The sequence below is a fragment of the Perca fluviatilis genome, chromosome 2 (assembly GCF_010015445.1).
Source record: "Perca fluviatilis chromosome 2, GENO_Pfluv_1.0, whole genome shotgun sequence".
NCBI classification, from domain to species: domain Eukaryota; kingdom Metazoa; phylum Chordata; class Actinopteri; order Perciformes; family Percidae; genus Perca; species Perca fluviatilis.
In genome coordinates this window covers 5,168,734-5,188,810 of record NC_053113.1, presented here as the reverse complement: position 1 = coordinate 5,188,810, position 20,077 = coordinate 5,168,734, and the positions used below count along the sequence as shown (strand labels likewise).

The window sequence follows — 20,077 nt, the reverse complement described above, 5'->3', positions numbered from 1 at the left end:
CCATCTTGGTTTCTTTTGGAGATGGATGTGATCATGGAGAGGAGGGGTGGAGCTGCGGAGGAGCGAGGTGTTTTCAAAAATGGGAGGCAGGCCAAACGGTTTCAGGCGAGATTTAGTCAATGATAATGCTCGTTCGAGATGAATGGCGCCTCGCCTTTAAAGTGGACTTTAGCAGGCGGCAACAGCCAGGGGCGGTGACAAAAAGCAGCGGTCAAGTACAGCATTTTCCAGCTGATTCCAGAAGCCTTCAGGCAGAACAGGAAGTCACAGAAACTCTCACATCCTGTAAGGTCCGATTCTGATTTAATAAAATGATATCAGACCCATATATCAACTGTCAAAATGCTCTACATGTGATCTGTTACTGATGTTAATAACAGACTGTAGATGATCCATAATCTGAACAGATTCAGTCTCTCTGACTTCTAAACCTAACTATCAGCACTTAGGTCAGCTGAGAGGCAGGCGTTTCCCATCAAGTAAGACACAAATCTACCTCAAGATAGCAATACTCCCAGAATGCCCAGGTGAAAAAAAATAAAATATACTTTAATAAAGTGTACTAAGTATATTTTCTAAATTTTGTACTATTTTCCTCAAATCCAAGTATAAGTGTATTCAATTATGTATTAACTTCAACTTAACATCTATTTGACTACACTTCAAGTGAAAATAGTATACTAAAATGGAACAACTTTTTTTAAACTTCAAGTGCACTAAAATACACTAATGAAAATCAAGATTCATGAGCAATTAAGAACACTTACAGTACAATTGCATTGTATTGCTATTCTTATTGAAATACACTTAAAAAGGCATTGCAGCGCAACTTATAGTTGTGTTTAAGTATATTTTGTGCATACTGCTATCATACTTATAATTACTATAAACTATGTTAATTTAGTATGCCTCTGTAATATTTCAAGTGATCTACAAATGCACTTCATAACTATATTTAGTGCTTTTAAAGTGTCCCACTCTGACAATAATAATGTGTTTGAAGTGAAGTTCAATTACAACCTAAACATCATAAACACGTACTTTCAGTGCAATGTTATTATAGTGTAAGGTAAAAACAAATAGTTTGAAGTATATTTCATCTGTACTTTTATCCCCATTTTGTTATACTTAAGCATGAATGTTGCTATTACACTACAAGTGTATTATATTACAATTCACTTCAAGTGCATTACATCAACAGATTACAAATTGCATTTCAGAAAAGTATCTTTATTATTGACACAAAATTAACAGATATTAACTAAAGCAGGAACCTTGAACAGTCGACTTTCTCTGAAATGCCGGGAAGAGAACAATGGCGAACAACTTATTACACATGCACATCTAGCTCCTACTTGAATTACTAGAGGCCTTGTAGCTCTCATTGTTGCACTCCCTCCGTAGAAGGGCCCGGATCTCTGCCACCTCGGTGTTGGGGAATCGCTCCCTCACTGCATCTGTGAAAACAGGAAAGAGACATGGGCATGAATTAACACAAACAGTACCTCCACAATCTTGTAAGATTTTTTTGTATGCTTATTGCACCCAATCATAACAAAGACATAACAAGGATTGGTTTAAGGTCCTTCAGTTATACCATGTCTTCTTCACTGCCAGTGTGACTGCCAGTGTGACTGCCAGTGCGCGATGAGTCGCTTTGGCTGGAATTCACGGAAGACAAAGGTGAATCTGCCATTTTGTTTAGGACTGTTTTGAGTGAAGACACCAGTCCTGGCAGCTCTAAAATAAGGATATAGTATAAAAATGGTCAGTATCACATTATGACACAAAGAATAAGTATCACATTGTGACATAAAATAGCATATATAAATGTCATTTCACAATAGCTACATCTGGTTTGCCTCTCCGGGAACCATCACCTTATCGTGGTGGAGAGGTTTGTGTGTCTCTATGAACCTGAGGGCTGTGTTGTCTGGAGCTTTGTGCTCCTGGTAGGCAAAGTGGTCTCAGGTGAGGGAGCCCGGAAAAGCTACGTGGCCCCCATCTCTCCAGCCCATGGGCCCACCACCTGTGGGAGGAACCGCTGGGGTCGGGTGCGCTGCCACACGGGGGGCAGTGAAGGTCAGGGGCCTCGACGGACCAGACCCGGGCAGCAGACGCTGGCTCTGGGGACGTGGAACGTCACCTCTCTGTGGGGGAAGGAGCCGGAACTGGTGCGGGAGGTGGAGCGCTACCGATTAGATCTGGTGGGGCTTACCTCTACGCACAGTCTCGGTTCTGGAACCATACTCCTGGATAGGGGTTGGACTCTTTTCTTCTCCGGAGTTGCCCAGGGTGTGAGGTGCCGGTCGGGTGTGGGGATACTCACAAGCCCCCAGCTGAGCGCCGCTACATTGGAGTTTACCCCGGCGGACGAGAGGGTCGCCTCCCTACGCCTGCGGGTTGTGGGGGGGAAAACTCTGACTGTGCATATGCACCAAACAGGAGTTCGGAGTATTCGGCCTTCTTGGAGACCTTGAGTGGAGTCCTGCATGGGGCTCCAGTGGGGACTCCATTGTTCTGCTGGGGACTTCAACGCACATGGGCAATGATGGAGACACCTGGAGAGGCTATTGGGAGGAACGGCCTCCCTGATCTAAACCAGACTGGTTGTTTGTTGTTGGACTTCTGTGCTAGTCATGGATTGTCTATAACGAACACCAGGTTTGAACATAGGGATGCTCATAAGTGTACTTGGTACCAGAGCACCCTAGGCCAACGGTCAATGATCGATTTTATAATCGTTTCATCTGATCTGAGGCCGTATGTTTTGGACACTCGGGTGAAGAGAGGGGCGGAGCTGTCAACCGATCACCATCTGGTGGTGAGTTGGGTCAGGGGTGGGGAAGACTCTGGACAGACCTGGTAAGCCCAAACAGGTAGTGCGGGTAAAATTGGGAACGTCTGGAGGAGGCCCCTGTCCGACAGACTTTCAACTCACACCCCGGCGGAGCTTTTTGGGGCATCCCTGTGGAGGGGCATTGAACCCGAGTGGACAATGTTCAAAGTTTCCATTGCTGAAGCTGCGGCGAGGAGCTGTGGTCTTAGGGTCTTAGGTGCCTCAAGGGGCGGTAACCCACAAACGCCATGGTGGACACCGGTGGTCAGGGAAGCCGTCCGACTGAAGAAGGAGTCTTTCCGGGCTATGTTATCCCAGAGGACTCCGGAGGCAGTTGCAGGGTACCGAAGGGCCCGAAGGGCTGCAGCCTCTGCCGCGGAAAGAGGCAAAGCAGCGGGTGTGGGAGAAGTTTGGAGAAGACATGGAGAAGGACTTCGGTCGGCACCAAAGTGCTTCTGGAAAACTGTTCGCCACCTCAGGAGGGGGAAGTGAACCATCCAAGCTGTGTACAGTAAGGATGGGACACTGTTGACCCTAACTGAGGAGGTATTACGGCGGTGGAAGGAGCACTTTGAGGAACTCCTGAATCCGACTAATACTCTCTATGTTAGAGGCAGAGCTGGGGGATGACGGGGGATTGTCGTCGATTTCCCAGGCGGAAGTCACTGATGTAGTCAAACAACTCCACAGTGGCAAAGCCCCTGGGATTGATGAGATCCGTCCAGAAATGCTCAAGGCTCTGGGTGTGGAGGGGCTGTCCTGATTGACATGTCTCTTCAACATTGCGTGCGGAAGTCTGGAACAGTGCCAAAGGAGTGGCAGACTGGGGTGGTGGTTCCCCTTTTAAAAAGGGACGAGAGGGTGTGTGCCAATTACAGGGGTATCACACTTCTCAGCCTCCTTTGGTAAAGTCTACTCCAAGGTGCTGGAAACCTCGGGTTGAAGAGGAACAATGCAGATTCCGTCCTGGTCGTGGAACAACGGACCAGCTCTTTACTCTCGCAAGGATCCTGAGGGAGCCTGGGAGTATGCCCAACCGGTCTACATGTGTTTTGTGGATCTGGAGAAGGCGTATGACTGGGTGCCCCGGAGATACTGTGGGAGGTGCTGCGGGAGTATGGGGTGAGGGGTTCTTCTCAGGGCCATCCAATCTCTGTATGACCAAAGTGAGAGCTGTGTCCGGGTTCTCGGCAGTAAGTCGGACTTGTTTCAGGTGAGGGTTGGCCTCCGCCAGGGCGCGCTTTGTCACCAATCCTGTTTGTAATATTTATAGACGGGATATCAAGGCGATCGGGTGGGGAGGGGTGCAGTTCGGTGGGCTGTTGCCTCTTGCACATGATGTGGTCCTGATGGCATCATCGGCCTGCGACCTTCAGCACTCACTGGATTGGTTCGCAGCCGATGTGTAAGCGGTTGGGATGAGGATCAGCACCTCTAAATCGGAGGCCATGGTTCTCAGCAGGAAACCGATGGAATGCCTTCTCCGGGGTAGGGAATGAGTCCTTACCCCAAGTGAAGGAGTTCAAGTACCTTGGGGTTTTGTTCGCGAAGTGAGGGGAAAATGGAGCGGAGATTGGTCGGAGTATCGGGCGAGCGGGTGCGGTATTACATTCAATCTATCGCACCGTTGGACGAAAAGAGAGCTGAGCCAGAAGGCAAAGCTCTCGATCTACCGGTCAGTTTCGTTCCTACCCTCACCTATGGTCGTGAAGGCTGGGTCGGAACCGAAAAGAACGGAGATCCAGGGTACAAGCGGCCAAAATGGGTTTCCTCAGGAGGGTGGCTGGCGTCTCCCTTAGAGATAGGGTGAGAAGCTCAGTCATCCGTGAGGAGCTCGGAGAGCGCGTGCTTCTTTGGCGCACAGGAGCCAGTTGAGGTGGTTCGGGCATCTGGTAAGGATGCCCCTGGGGCTCCCCCTAGGGAGGTGTTCCAGGCACGCCCAGCTGGGAGGAGGCCTCGGGGAGGACCCAGGACTAGGTGGAGGGATTGTATCTCCAACCTGGCCTGGGAACCCCCGGGATCCCCCCAGTCAGAGCTAAGTTAATGTGGCTCGGGAAAGGGAAGTTTGGGGTCCCCTGCTGGAGCTGCTCCGCCGACCAACACACCGGATAAGCGGAAGAAGATGGATGGATGGATGGATGAATACATCTGGTTTAACTTTACTTATGTCTGAGTGTAATTCCATTACAGTGTGAAGGCGGAGTAGGGCGAATGTTCAGTTTAGCATGTGAAGTATAGAGAAGCACAGGGTTCCCAAGTTAAGTCAAATGTAAAATTCCATGACTTTCCCAGGCAAAAAAAATTGAACTTCCATGACCAACTATGAATGGTGCAATAAACTAACTGACCAAAGATTTCAAAGCACCCTCGTAGCGTTCAAGCATCTTTACTTTTTAGAGTGGGAGATGAATAAATGGGCATTGCATTTGATTGTATTAATGTATTTTGGCAAGACAATTTTAAACTGATTTTAAAAATTCCATGACTTAGCCCCCAAAATGATCAATTTCCCTGACTTTTCCTGAAATTCCATGATATTCCAAAAATTCCATGACCTGTGGGAACCTGCAAGAAACTGCTGAAAATTCTTACGTGAATAAGACCATATAGCCTGTCTCACTGGACCCTTCTCTTGACTGATATTTTGCGATGCTTGGCAACAGAGACTGAAGATTAGAGCTATTTCTTGGAGTGGATGAAATAAATATATAAGTCTACATAAATGATTGAATACGCAATTTTATATCTTTAATCGCGATCGAAGGGGAACAGATGTATAAAAGCAATATGACACTTGTGGTCATGGTATTGGTACCTGTGCCACTCTGCCAGAGGCCTTGTAGTTATATCCGTACCAACCTCACTGTCACTTTTGCCATATTGCTTAATCAGTGAAATTCAAACAAGGAGTGTTAACAGTCGTCAATGACGGCAAAAATGGCAGAGTTAAGTGGATTATTTTCAAATTTGGAATGTGGGAAGTCAGGTCTGTATTCTAAGACATAACACGTAACATGCATGTTCTTCAAATTAACAGTGGGATGCATGTCTTGAATTCATAAAGTTGACTTCATGACCTCAATGACAATGACTGCAGAGGGTTCAGGTGGTGGCAGAGATAACCCTGGCATCACTAGCATACATATACACCCACCCACCTTTCAGAGCCTTCAAACTGTCCTCATCCAGTTCAACAAAAACTGCAGGCACCGTCACTGGCCGCTGAGACTCCACCTGAGGGATGGCGTCCTCCTCCTCCTCACTGGTGTCAATCACCTATGCAGAAAACATCAATCTAATTACCTTAAACAAAAAGGGCAGCTATACACTCCTAATCATACACATGCCAAAACACAATTTTCATGGTGTGGTGTTCATATCTAGCAGGAGTAGAATTGAGTTGTCTTGTAGGTTGCCGTTTGAGGTCCCTCTTGAGCTGCTCGGCTGTCCATCTTGGCGAACTGTAACCAGGAATACAGCATATCTTGTTTAAGAGAATGATTTTGAACATTTCCAAACCACCACTTTAAGTAACTGCACCTATTTTTTAATAGCTTCTACAAGTGCATTTCTTCTTTAGCGACTACAGCACACTTTCCAAGAATCCACCTCCATCCATCCATCACTCTGACAGTATTTGTAACAGGAGACTGAATCTTGACTGAACATGCCTGGCATTACAAAATAGCTAACTTTTAAGTAATATTTATCATTTCAAATTGATATTTGCTGGCTAAATCTGCTAAATGCTTGTGCACCCACCTAGAAAACTTGAAAATTGTACCCGATGCCAACCACAACTCAACCATGCCAACCTTGTACCGATTACCCACACATTATTGATTATAATTCATTACTGTTTCTTAAATCCATATATCTCCCAAAAAACAACACCCCCTTTTTTTTGAAAAATTTTTCGGATTAATTACTTTGTAAACAGAGTTCATTGTAAATGTAACAACTTTCAATTACCTTTTCAAACATTACTTAACTTCACAATTAACTTAACAGGAAACACATAAAATACAAATTAATTGTGACCTTTTATTAATAAAAATAATAATTTCAAGACAGGAATGTCACTGTCATTTCATTTATTTGTACTTTATTACTTTCATCAGTATTGGGCACTTGTAATGTCCATACCAAGTTACAGTGGAGTCCACCCCTCTGTACATTGAAAATGTCTCCTTGACACAACTGCATTTGTTCTATATTTCGCCTGTTCCTTCGTGATAAATATGTTGTCACCAACATCCAAATTACTTTATTAACTTTGACTTAACCAATTATCTGAATTTTCATTAAATGGACATGCTACATAGCGAACTAATTTAATTCCATAAAACTACTAGCTAAACCTTCACTAGAACCTAAGCCAAACACTTCAAAGATAAGCTATATGGGTCTGTTAGGGGAACGTTCTCTAAAGGTTACGAACGTTAGGCTTAACGTTCTGGTAACGTTCTGGAGAACGGTCGATGTAACCAAAAACTAATGTTCCCTAAAGGCCAGGAAAACTTTCCATGGGAACCAAAAACAACCTTCAGGGAACGTTCCCTCCCCCAACCAAAACAACGCGTCCCAGAACGTTCTGGAAACCACAAATTGTTACCTGGGGAGCGTTCTCTACAGGAGGACTTATTAATTACACTAATATACTTGAAGCACATGTTATCTCATTCGAATGTAACTGCCTCACATTAATCAATCATCTTATTAATGAATAATATATCAGAACTGTATTTGAAGAAATTATATTTCAACGCATCACCACGCCTAACGTTACATCACCTTCCACCATTTTCTTAGGTTAGCAATCTTGCATTAGTTAACATTGCTGGCTAGCATATTTCAAACCCACAGACTGTATTTATAGAACTATATATACAGTCTATGTTTCTGGCAATTTCATCATCAGTAACGTTAAATTACATGACAGTAGTCGGTTAGTTAATGTAAAGAGTATCTCAGAATGTTTTAGAACTTACCCGACATGAACAGCAGTTTCGCTGCAACCGCTTCGCGATCTTGCCTGCGCGTTTAGCTGGCAAAATCACCTCTATCCAGCCTTCCTGGGACTGGAGGTCTTCCTTGCAGGTGACTGTAATATCAGCATTTCTATATGCATCATGTATTGTCTGCACTAACGGACCCGGCGACGTAAATAAAACAACCCATACATTGCTAACTTTGTTACCGCTTAACTTTGTTACCGCTTGAGTATCAGTAATGTATTTCAAACATTAACCGTTACTATTTGGCTACGCTTGTAGCTGTGTAGCTAATCGTCACCAAACTTCTACATGGTGATTGGATGTCGGTGATGCTGCGACACTGATTGGATGTGAGAACCGACTGGTGGGTAGGTCCAATTCCTGGGTCCATTCGTAGCCATCTACTGCTTAGTCTTAATTTTTGAATCTTGATCTGTTGCATTGCTCAACAATAGTTATTCAAATATGCCACCTGTACAATCAAAGTACAAGTCCTACATATTGGTCACTAATAAGAAAATACCAAGGACAACAGAATACAGACACAGGAAGGTAAATATAATTTGTATCATTATTTTAAATTGTTGATATGTTTTTCTTTGTTCTTGTTATTTTTATTTATTTATTTATTTAAGGACAATGCACATTTAATGAACATGTACAGCAGTACACGTAAAGTGTAGCATTATAGCCCAAAGGCTAATTTCCATCTGTAGTCCCATTTGGTCTATATACAGTAAATTACAATAACAGGACATAAGATTCTTGTTGTTCTTCTTATAATTATGGTAATAGTCGGCCTACTACTTATACAATAATAATAATAATAATAATAATAATAATAATAATAAAAAGAAGAAGGCCCTAGTATAGCAGTACTAATAATAATATTAATAATAAATAATAATGATAATAATAGGATAATAGCTGGTAGCAGGCCAAGCAATGGAGAAAGCCTACCTGATATTCATGATAAGTAGTAGGCTAGCTCTACCATCTTATATGCTGGCTATACTGTCTTGAAATTGTCTTTTGTTTCAGGGAAAAGGCAGAAGACATAAACAGTACAAGCAGTACCTTTGCAGCACTGGTGTTGAAGTCCCTGACAGAATTTTAGGACGTCATGACAGAGAAGTAAGATATATGCATGATATATGATGATGTAAAGAATTTTTTTATTATGATGACATTGCATGGATTACAACGTGTAACATGTGATGTTTTCAGACAAAAAACTAGCTTAATGCCCAAATTGCTTTGACAAAAACTGAAAAACCAAGTTATATTAAACTTATATCAAGATCAAAAAAGTAGTTGGTATTGTTTTCAGTATAAAGAGACTTACCTAGCTCTTTCTCATAAAATCATTTGACTTAATTTAAGAAGAGTTTGACATAAAACGTCTCATCCTGAAAACAAGCAAAGTCTTATGCCAGTGCGTAAAGCAAATTTGTCCTAAAAACAAGTAAATTTGGCTCCCAGTGTGTTGAGCAAATTGGTCTTGATAAGTCTTCTTAAATTGAGTCAAAGTCTTCTTAAATTAAGTCAAAATGATCTTTCGAGAGAGCACGGTAAGTCTCTTCATAGTAAAAACAATACCAAAATTATGTTTTGATCTTAATATAAGATTAATTACACTTGGTTAGATTTTATTTTCTGCACTGACATGGATGGTGACAATTGTTTTGCTTACAGCCTCCAGCTCACCATGATGCACCACTGCAGCCAACAGCAGGAAAACGGAAGAGAGCGGACAGTAAGGTCAGGACACTGACAATGCATAATTCATTCCTTATAGCCTAATTGTCTATTCTTTAATGTTTTACTTTGTAATAATGTGACCAACCATTGTTGAATTACTTACATGGTTTCCTGTAGACAGCAGTAGGCCTGTGTGCCAATAGGCTAATGTAATTAACTATCCTGTAACTACCCATGTCTGTACCGGATGTTTGTGTGGAAACTTATGTCCAGTAATAACAAAACAGTCAGTCTTCATGATGGAACAATGTATGATATTCACATAAATCATACACCAAATTGTTCAGGATGGCCAAGAAAAGTGGGTTTCTGTCTATATGTGTTTGTGTGTTTAATACAATATGGGGCAGAGTGTAGTATAACAAAATATCTAGTAGTAGTAACCTATAGGTTAGTGGAAATAGTGTGCAGAATAAAAAAAAATGCAGGTCAGGACACAGGTAATACATATTTGTTCTCTATGTTAGTTTATTGCTATTTTGTATTTAGAGGAACTGACTCCTACAATGTAACAAACTTGCTCACACATTTTTCAAATTTTAGATTCGAGCAGTTGGAGCAAGTGTTTTTACTTCTAGTGCTTTAAGATCCCACTCAATACCAAAACAACACCAGATTCAGGGACTAACTTGCCACACACTTTGTGCCAACTTCAGAATGGATCAGCTGCTGAGGACGATGTGGTTGATATAAGAGAGCAGCAGACCATGCAAGGACCAGAGGCTGAGAGACCCAACCCAATCCGTCACAGGTAAGATTACAATTACTTACAGGCTAGCAATTGCATTATAGGTTGCTTTACTTCTAGTGCTTTAAGATCCCACTCAATACCAGACAACACCAGATTCAGTGACTAACTTGCCACACACTTTGTGCCAACTTCAGAATGGATCAGCTGCTGAGGACGATGTGGTTGATATAAGAGAGCAGCAGACCATGCAAGGACCAGAGGCTGAGAGACCCAACCCAAATCTGTCACAGGTAAGATTACAAATTCTTACAGGCTAGCAATTGCATTATAGGTTGCTTTACTTCTAGTGCTTTAAGATCCCACTCAATACCAAAACAACACCAGATTCAGTGACTAACTTGCCACATACTTTGTGCCAACTTCAGAATGGATCAGCTGCTGAGGACGATGTGGTTGATATAAGAGAGCAGCAGACCATGCAAGGACCAGAGGCTGAGAGACCCAACCCAAATCCGTCACAGGTAAGATTACTTATGGGCCAGCGTTCATCTTTGTTTGTTTAGTTTTTCTTTTACAGGAGTGATTTGCTATGATGACTTGATGCATACAATCTGAACAACAAATTTCATTCATCTGCCATAGAATAGAATAGAATAACAAAGACTTTATTTTCATGTCAGGCACTTCCATTTTGCTCAGCAGGCTACAATAAAGCTGAATTGAGATCTCTGGCTGACATAAAACCATGCCCAAAGTGTGCAGCAAGGCACAATATTCTAGAAAAGCTTGATCATAGTGATGATTAGACGTAGCATTTTATTATATGGTCTGATGTTTGAACTCAAAAAATATTTTAAATACTGTGTTGGACGCCCCAAAACTAGCTACACACAAGGAATCCCTAAAATATCTGTAAATTTAATTTCAGTGATGACAACTTATCAAAACCCATCAGAGCATAGATACTAAAAATGGTTAGATGAAGTCATATGCACAAGTGCTCGATCCCAAGGGTTCCCAAAATAATGCATACATTTTGTGTGTAATCATATTTAGCAAATAACATATCACAAATAATTATAATCTTTTACTCGTGTTAGATTTTGCTCAGGTAGTAGAGCAAAGTTAATGTGTACTGTGTCATTCATATAGGGCATTTTTAAATGATTAGAAACTTGACATGATATGATAAACCTGAATACTTGAGAATGTTTTGTTCATTGATATTGTTTTTTCAATCTCAATGTGTCATTTTGTAGGATGGAAATTGTGGAGATGACCTTTTGTACCCTGGAGCACCAATTACCAAAGGTCAAAGTTTGCTCCTTCTAATGGCCTACGTCCTGAGGCATAACCTGACCGGGATTGCTCTGGACCATCTTTTGCAGATTTTTCATGAACTTTTCCCTGCACTGATACCAGCAACCTCGTATCTCTTCCATAAATCCTATGGCCAATATGGGGAGTATGTGCCCCATTTCTACTGCCATCAGTGTTCAAATTATATTGGAACAAAAGAATGTGGTTTGACACAGTGTGTTCTGTGTGAGGCAGAATTTTATGTGGATGCTAGTCTACAAAAGGGTTCATATTTTTTGGTAATCAGTTTATCTTTGCAAATTAAAGAGATTCTGGAAAATCCCAACATCAAAATCCAAAGACATACATCAACTCCAGGTTTAATTTGTGATGTGCAATGTGGAGGGGAGAATAGGAGACTCAAAGATAGTGGTGAAATAGGTGATGATGACATCAGTCTGATTTGAAACAGTGATGGGATCCCTGTTTTTAAAAGCTCTAGATGCCAAATATGGCCTATTCAGTGCCAAATCATAGAACTACACCCTACAGACAGGAAGAACAACATATGTGTTCCTTGTCTTTGGTTTGGAGAGAGCAAGCCTAATATACAGACTCTCCTAATTCCATTTGTAAAAGAGCTACAGGAACTTCAAAGTAATGGGATCACCTGGGGAGATGGTTGCACTTCAAAGGTGCATGCACTTGTATGTAGTGCAGATTCAGTTTCAAGGCCACTTCTCCAAAATAAGAAACAGTTTAATGGCATTTATGGCTGTGACTTCTGTTACCACAGAGGTGGAGGCTCCTATCCATATGTTATTCCTGAACCCCGTCTTCGTACAGAAGTTGAGCATTTTGACAATGCCATGAATGCAACACCTCAGCAGCCCATAATGGGAGTGGAAAGGCCCAAGTCAACTAATGAAACTAGACAAATTTCAAATGGTGCAAGGCTTTGTTCCAGAATATCAGCATAGTGTATGCCTTGGAGTTACAAGACAGCTGACTTCTCTGTCGTTAGATTCCACAAACCATCAGCATGGTTGGTACATAGGCACCCAAACTGAGCAGATCGACGGCGGCTTAAAAAAATTTCACCACCAACTGAGATCACAAGAGTACCACGATCTATGCGAAAGGAAGTTCTGGAAGGCATCTGAGTGGAGGTCGTCTTTTGTTTTATGCTTTGCCTGTTTTAAATGGCATCCTCCCCAGAAAATACTGGAATCATCTTTTCCTTTTGGTTTTTGCAGTATATCATCTCCTGCAAGAAAGGATCATAGAGGCCGAGGTGGTGATAGCCGAGCAGGCATTGAAAAGATTTGTCAGGGAGTTTCAGGGGTTATATGGCCAGGCTAATGTGTCATTTAATGTGCACCTCATGACACACCTGGCTGCAAGTGTGAGGAACTGGGGACCATTGTGGGCCACATCCACATTTTCCTTTGAATCTTTTAAGGGCACCCTGTTGACATATTTCAATGGCACAACTCATGTACCTGTCCAAATAATGAAAAGGTACCTTAGAGAGAGGAGTCTCACAAAGAAAGGAGCAACAGTGATGCATAATGCTAATGAGTATGTCAAAGATCTTTTCTATGAACTACAGGGCAGAAAGTGTTCAACTGACAAATCAGTTCAGATCAGTGCCCATGTCAGAGTTTTTGGTAAACCAGTACAGACAGATGTCTCGGTTTTACACATGCTTGCAATAGATGACCTACTGGGTGTTAGAGTGAAACAAGCCTCCTACTACAACCGTTTCATTGTGAATGGAATACTGTATCACTCTGACACAAACAGCCGCCTACAGAAAAGAATCAACTCTGTTGTTGAGTTGCAGAATGGCACATTCGTCAGAATTGTGAATTTGGTCGTTTCTGGTGCAACACATTGTGTTTTGGTCAAGGAGATGGTTAAGTCTGGAAGGAAGCTGTGAAGAGACACAACACTTAATATTGCATCAAGCTTTGTGTATGAAGTGTCTGAGTGCAATATATTGTATGCCGTCCATCCAGAGTCATTGACACGCAAATGTGTCATGGTTGAATCCAGGGAGAAGGTATATGTTATTCTTCTGCCAAACAACATTGAACGAGACTAATGTGCCTGAGCATCAAGAAAATTGCTGTAAGCTGAGTAGTGCCAAGAAGTCCCGAGATTCCCTGAGACCTATTGAATTGACATGTAAATGCAATATCTGTACAAAGAATTACTGTTCTTTACCTGTTACATAAAGTGACCCTTCTGTCAGTCAAGTGTTTGTGCATTAATACATGATGGTAACAGTGTAGATAAACAAAATGAACTTACATGTCTTAGTCCACACTGCAGCATTGTAGCATACGACCTTTTAAGAAATCAGCCTAACAATGTCAATACACTTTAATAAATTACTAAATTTCCACTAAAAGTGTTTTCATTTTAGCATATTTTATGACAGTACTTTGATATGCTAATAAAAGTACACTTATATTTTAGTGCACTTTGTTTACAGTGTACTAAGATTACACTACTGATGAAGTGAAATCAGTGTACACTTTCAAAAATTATACTAACGCTGTATTAAAAATAAGTGTACTTACTATAAGTACACTAAGTTACCACTATACATTTTTGTATTTTAACATATTTTATGAAAGTACTCTGATATGCCACTAAAAATACACTTATTTTAGAGTGTACTGTATAAAGTGTACAGAAGTCACACTTCTAATGAAGTGAGATCATAGTACACTTTAAAAAAGTATACTAACAATTAATTTAACAAAAGATATACTTCCCATAAGTACACTGAATTGCCTCTCTAAGTATGTCAAATTTAACACACTTAAAAAAATAAACTTCTATACAATTTAAAATACATTATCAACAAAGTACACTTTCAAAAAGTACATTTAAAAAATAATTTGATTACTGGTAAATTAGTATACTTACTTTTTGGACTCTGAAGTTGAACTTAATTACATCTATTTTGAAGTATACTTTTAAAAAGTAAATATTAAATACTCTTTAAATAAAGCACAACAAGTAGAAGCATACTTGTTTTATACTTCATGTACTTCATTCATATTTCTAATACACTAAAGTATACTACTTTTTTACCTGGGTGCATATGTCTTTTATTTTATATTTTGTAGCTAATTATTTTGCTTTGATTCAAATAAACGAATTCAAATAAATGTAATAAATGTGATTGTACTGTATTGTTTTTCATCAATACTTTTCAGGTTTTGTTCAACAATTAGTATTCTCTCTACTACTGCAGTACTTTTACAGGGATGTATTTACATCTAGTACCATAATGAAACATGTATCACCTATTTTGTACTACAATATTTAATGATTGTACGAACAATGACCCAGTGAAACTATGGGTAGCTTGTGTGTGGGTGATCTAAAGTAACGTTTCAATGGTATTCCACAATCAATTAGTTTTTTGAACCAATGTGCAATATTTCTTTAAAGATATGAATGCACAAAGCAATTTTTTGAACATTGGACAGCCTGTGTTACAAGTGATGAATGTTTTGAGTTTTGAGTCTAGAGTTTTGAAAAATGACGTCAAGGTTTTGAAATTAGTAGCAAAGTGATTGCAAAAAACTGTAAATCCGCCAGACTCCTGTTGTGTCTTCTGGCTTTGACCCATTTTCAACAGAAATTTCGGTTTCTTTCAACCAAATTGTCAAAGAAAATAATGATGGTTCCATACTAATGCTCTTCACAAGTCAAATAAATGATCAGCCCACTACTTTCATTGAATTTGGGTGTTTTATTAGATTTCTATAGCATTTTTTAAAAGATTGACAAAAGAACTTTGAAAGAAGGGTCAAAGATGTTAAAAAAAAAAAAGCTTCCAAAAGGCTGGAAAATGTTTTTCTTTGCATCTGCTTTGTACGTAATATCGCCACGTAAAACGTTTGCTTTGCATTTGGTTTGAAAGCCCAGAAACAGAAAACCATGACTACATATAAACACAGAGAATAATTCACTAAAGTGAGAATATGATTCGTCCTCTGAAGTCTCCGGCTTCACCCTATCCCAACAAACAAATGTCAAAAATCAACATAGAATAATAAATTGTCCAGATCTTAACCCAAAATACAGAATATAATTTAATTGATTCAGAAACAAACACATCCGATGGTGTCTCCCTCCACAGACACCGACTCCGACCGCTCACGGACCAGAACCCAACAGTCGGTATCTGGAGATAAACAAACAAAAGACAACATTATGAAGATTCATTAACGGCAACTACGTACTAATCTTTACTGTCGTCTCTCTACATACTACTCTCTACTGCTGTCTCTCTACATACTGCTCTCTACTGCTGTCTCTCTACATACTACTCTCTACTGTTGTCTCTCTACATACTACTCTCTACTGTTGTCTCTCTACATACTACTCTCTACTGTTGTCTCTCTACATACTACTCTACTGTTGTCTCTCTACATACTACTCTCTCTACATACTACTCTCTACTGTTGTCTCTCTACATACTACTCTCTACTGTTGTCTCTCTACATACTACTCTCTACTGTTGTCTCTCTACATACTACTCTCTACTGTTGTCTCTCTACATACTACTCTCTACTGTTGTCTCTCTACATACTACTCTCTACTGTTGTCTCTCTACATACTACTCTCTCTACATACTACTCTCTACTGTTGTCTCTCTACATACTACTCTCTACTGTTGTCTCTCTACATACTACTCTCTACTACTGTCTCTCTACATACTACTCTCTACTGTTGTCTCTCTACATACTACTCTCTACTGTTGTCTCTCTACATACTACTCTCTACTGTTGTCTCTCTACATACTACTCTCTACTACTGTCTCTCTACATACTACTCTCTACTGTTGTCTCTCTACATACTACTCTCTACTGTTGTCTCTCTACATACTACTCTCTACTGCTGTCTCTCTACATACTACTCTCTACTGTTTTCTCTCTACATACTACTCTCTACTGTTTTCTCTACTACATACTACTCTCTACTGTTTTCTCTCTACATACTACTCTCTACTGCTGTCTCTCTACATACTACTCTCTACTGATGACCCGTTAGAAGATGCACGTCTGCAGTATTGCACGACGAGGACGACAAAGGCGACAAAGGTGACAATAACCATAAAGACCACCATCAGCACGATGATCCCGAACAGAATATTAAAGTCCGAGTTGCCTGAAGAAGAGGAGAGAAAGATGAAGATCAGTAGGTTTGATTTCTCACGATATCACTCTCACAGGTGTGTTGGTACTGTACCTGGATCCTCAGAGAGTGGTCTGCCTGGAGTTGGATAAAAACACAAGAAATATTGATTTGTGAATTAATGAGTCAGAGGGGGACCAGCAGGTCAAAAGTTACAACACATTCTCACTCCCACTGGGTAAAATATGGACACACACACACACACACATACACAGACTCACAGGCACACACACTCTCTCTCACACACACACACAAACACCCACTCACACAGTCTCACAGACTCACACAGACTCTCACAAACACACACAGACTCACACAGACACACACAGATAGACAGACACACACACAGACACACACACACCCCACACACACACATACAGAAAACACACACACAAACACAAATACACAGACACACAGAAAAACACACACACACAGACACACGCACACACACACACAGTAGTAGTAGCTGGATGAAAATACAAGAAACATTTATTTGTGAATTATATATAAAATAAAGATGGAAGGAAAAACTTATGTTTGACTGGATGTTTTTCTGTCTGTCTGTCTGTCTGTCTGTCTGTGTGTGTGTGTGTCTCTCTGTGTGTGTGTCTCTCTGTGTGTGTGTGTGTGTGTGTGTGTGTGTGTGTGTGTGTGTGTGTGTGTGTGTGTGTGTGTCTGTGTGTGTGTGTGTGTGTGTGTGTGTGTGTGTGTGTGTGTGTGTGTGTGTGTGTGTGTCTACAGTTCTCCTACCATTTCCATAGCAGAGAGTCTGACAGCTCTCCAGAGTCTTAAAGGTGTTATTGTTGGACCCACAGCCCCCGACGAGCCTCTGACACCTGGACCTGGTGCTGTTGTAGAAGAACCTGGGACCGTCTGACTGGCAGCTGCTGTCCTTCATCAAGTCCACACACCGTTCTGGAGGGACGGCACACATTAGACTTCTTGTTTGGCTGTGACAGGATTTAACATTACACTTTTTGCCCATTGCTTACACACTAAAAACAAATGCTTAGACCAAAGCCTCAAACCTAAACTTCTTGTAGCATTCCTTAAACACACACACATACAGTACAGGCCAAAAGTTTGGACACACCTTCTCAGTCAATGTGTTCCTTTATTTTCATGACTATTTACATTGTAGATTCTCACTGAAGGCATCAAAACTATGAATGAACACATATGGAATTATGTACTTAACAAAAAAGTGTGAAATAACTGAAAACATGTCTTATATTTTAGATTCTTCAAAGTAGCCACCCTTTGCTTTTTTTGATAACTCTGCAAACCCTTGGTGTTCTCTCAATTAGCTTCATGAGGTAGTCACCTGAAATGGTTTTACCTTCACAGGTGTGCCTTGTCAGGGTTAATTAGTGGAATTCTTTCCCTTATTACAGTTTTTCACGATCGCTATGACACTTTTTTCAATACTTTTAACAAATTTCCTAAACTCTTAACGCACCAACACACCTACAACACACGATTGGCAAAACAGTTAATTTCATGCTCAAAATCACACATTGTAAACTAAACTCCAACACTGATTTTCAAAATACAATAATTCACTAACACAATACACTATGTTTACCAAAACAATGCAATCATGTCTCAAAATCAAATAATTCTTCCAAAACACTAACACATGTTCTCTCCCAACAGGAACATTTAGTCAATCATAGCACAATGACATAAAAACACTAACATCAGATGGAATTACAGAAACTGCATTATTGTAAATGTGTCAGTCAGGTCTGCCCTTAAATAACAGACAATAGTATATTGTATTGATCATAGATTGTGTTTTGGACTGCAGTTTCTCTTGAAGTCTCTCTACATTTTTGTTTTGTTGGGTTTAGTAAATGCATGAATATATTTTTTTTTACTGTAAAGATAATTTTTTGGGCTTTTCCACCTTTATTTGACAGGACAGCTAGTTGAGAAAGGGGAGAGAGAGAGGGGGAAGACATGCAGGAAATCGCCACAAGTCGGATTTGAACCCTGGACCTCTGCGTCGAGGCATAAACCTCCAAGTATATGTGCGCCTGCTCTACCCACTCATTCAACCCGGCCACCATTTTGTTTCTTTTGCTGCAGAGATTCAATAAAAAAAATGAAACACAGTGTAACCATACATTAAACACAGTGTAACCATACCTTAAACACAGAGTAACCATACCTTAAACACAGAGTAACCATACCTTAAACACAGTGTAACCATACCTTAATCACAGTGTAACCATACCTTAAACACAGTGTAACCTTAACTTAAACACAGTGTAACCATACCTTAAACACAGTGTAACCATACCTTAAACACAGTGTAACCATACCTTAAACACAGAGTAACCATACCTTAAACACAGTGTAACCTTAACTTAAACACAGTGTAACCATACCTTAAACACAGAGTAACCATACCTTAAACACAGTGTAACCATACCTTAAGCACAGTGTAACCATACCTTAAACACAGTGTAACCTTAACTTAAACACAGTGTAACCATACCTTAAACACAGTGTAACCATACCTTAAACACAGTGTAACCATACCTTAAACACAGAGTAACCATACCTTAAACACAGTGTAACCATACCTTAAACACAGTGTAACCATACCTTAAACACAGTGTAACCATACCTTAAACCATACCTTAAACACAGTGTAACCATACCTTAAACACAGTGTAACCATACCTTAAACACAGTGTAACCATACCTTAAACACAGTGTAACCATACCTTAAGCACAGTGTAACCATACCTTAAACACAGTGTAACCTTAACTTAAACACAGTGTAACCATACCTTAAACACAGTGTAACCATACCTTAAACCATACCTTAAACACAGTGTAACCATACCTTAAACACAGTGTAACCATACCTTAAACACAGTGTAACCATACCTTAAACCATACCTTAAACACAGTGTTAACCATACCTTAAACACAGTGTAAACCATACCTTAAACACAGAGTAACCATACCTTAAACACAGTGTAACCATACCTTAAACACAGTGTAACCATACCTTAAACACAGAGTAACCATACCTTAAACACAGTGTAACCATACCTTAAACACAGTGTAACCATACCTTAAACACAGTGTAACCATACCTTAAACACAGTGTAACCATACCTTAAACACAGAGTAACCATACCTTAAACACAGTGTAACCATACCTTAAACACAGAGTAACCATACCTTAAACACAGAGTAACCATACCTTAAACACAGTGTAACCATACCTTAAACACAGTGTAACCATAC

At 40.4% G+C, this 20,077-nt stretch overlaps 2 protein-coding genes across 14 annotated transcripts in view; one reads left to right on the top strand and one right to left on the bottom strand.

Annotated features, from left to right (window-relative positions):
• Positions 1-20,077, top strand: part of LOC120570840 (NLR family CARD domain-containing protein 3-like) — a 590,579-nt gene that overhangs the window by 63,382 nt on the left and 507,120 nt on the right. The gene's annotated exons all lie outside the window — the stretch shown is intronic.
• The window catches only part of LOC120571428 (kunitz-type serine protease inhibitor spermatin-like), a 7,235-nt gene continuing 2,523 nt past the window's right edge, over positions 15,366-20,077 (bottom strand). Inside the window, exons 2-5 of one of the 2 annotated variants that reach the window (XM_039820381.1) lie at positions 17,561-17,725; positions 16,865-16,888; positions 16,660-16,783; positions 15,366-15,797 (exon numbers count right to left, since the gene is read on the bottom strand). In XM_039820381.1, coding sequence (XP_039676315.1) covers positions 15,770-15,797; positions 16,660-16,783; positions 16,865-16,888; positions 17,561-17,725 — 341 coding nt within the window. In that variant the 3' untranslated portion in view covers positions 15,366-15,769. The remainder of the gene's footprint in view (positions 15,798-16,659; positions 16,784-16,864; positions 16,889-17,560; positions 17,726-20,077) is intronic. The other variant, XM_039820373.1, reaches the window with a different exon arrangement.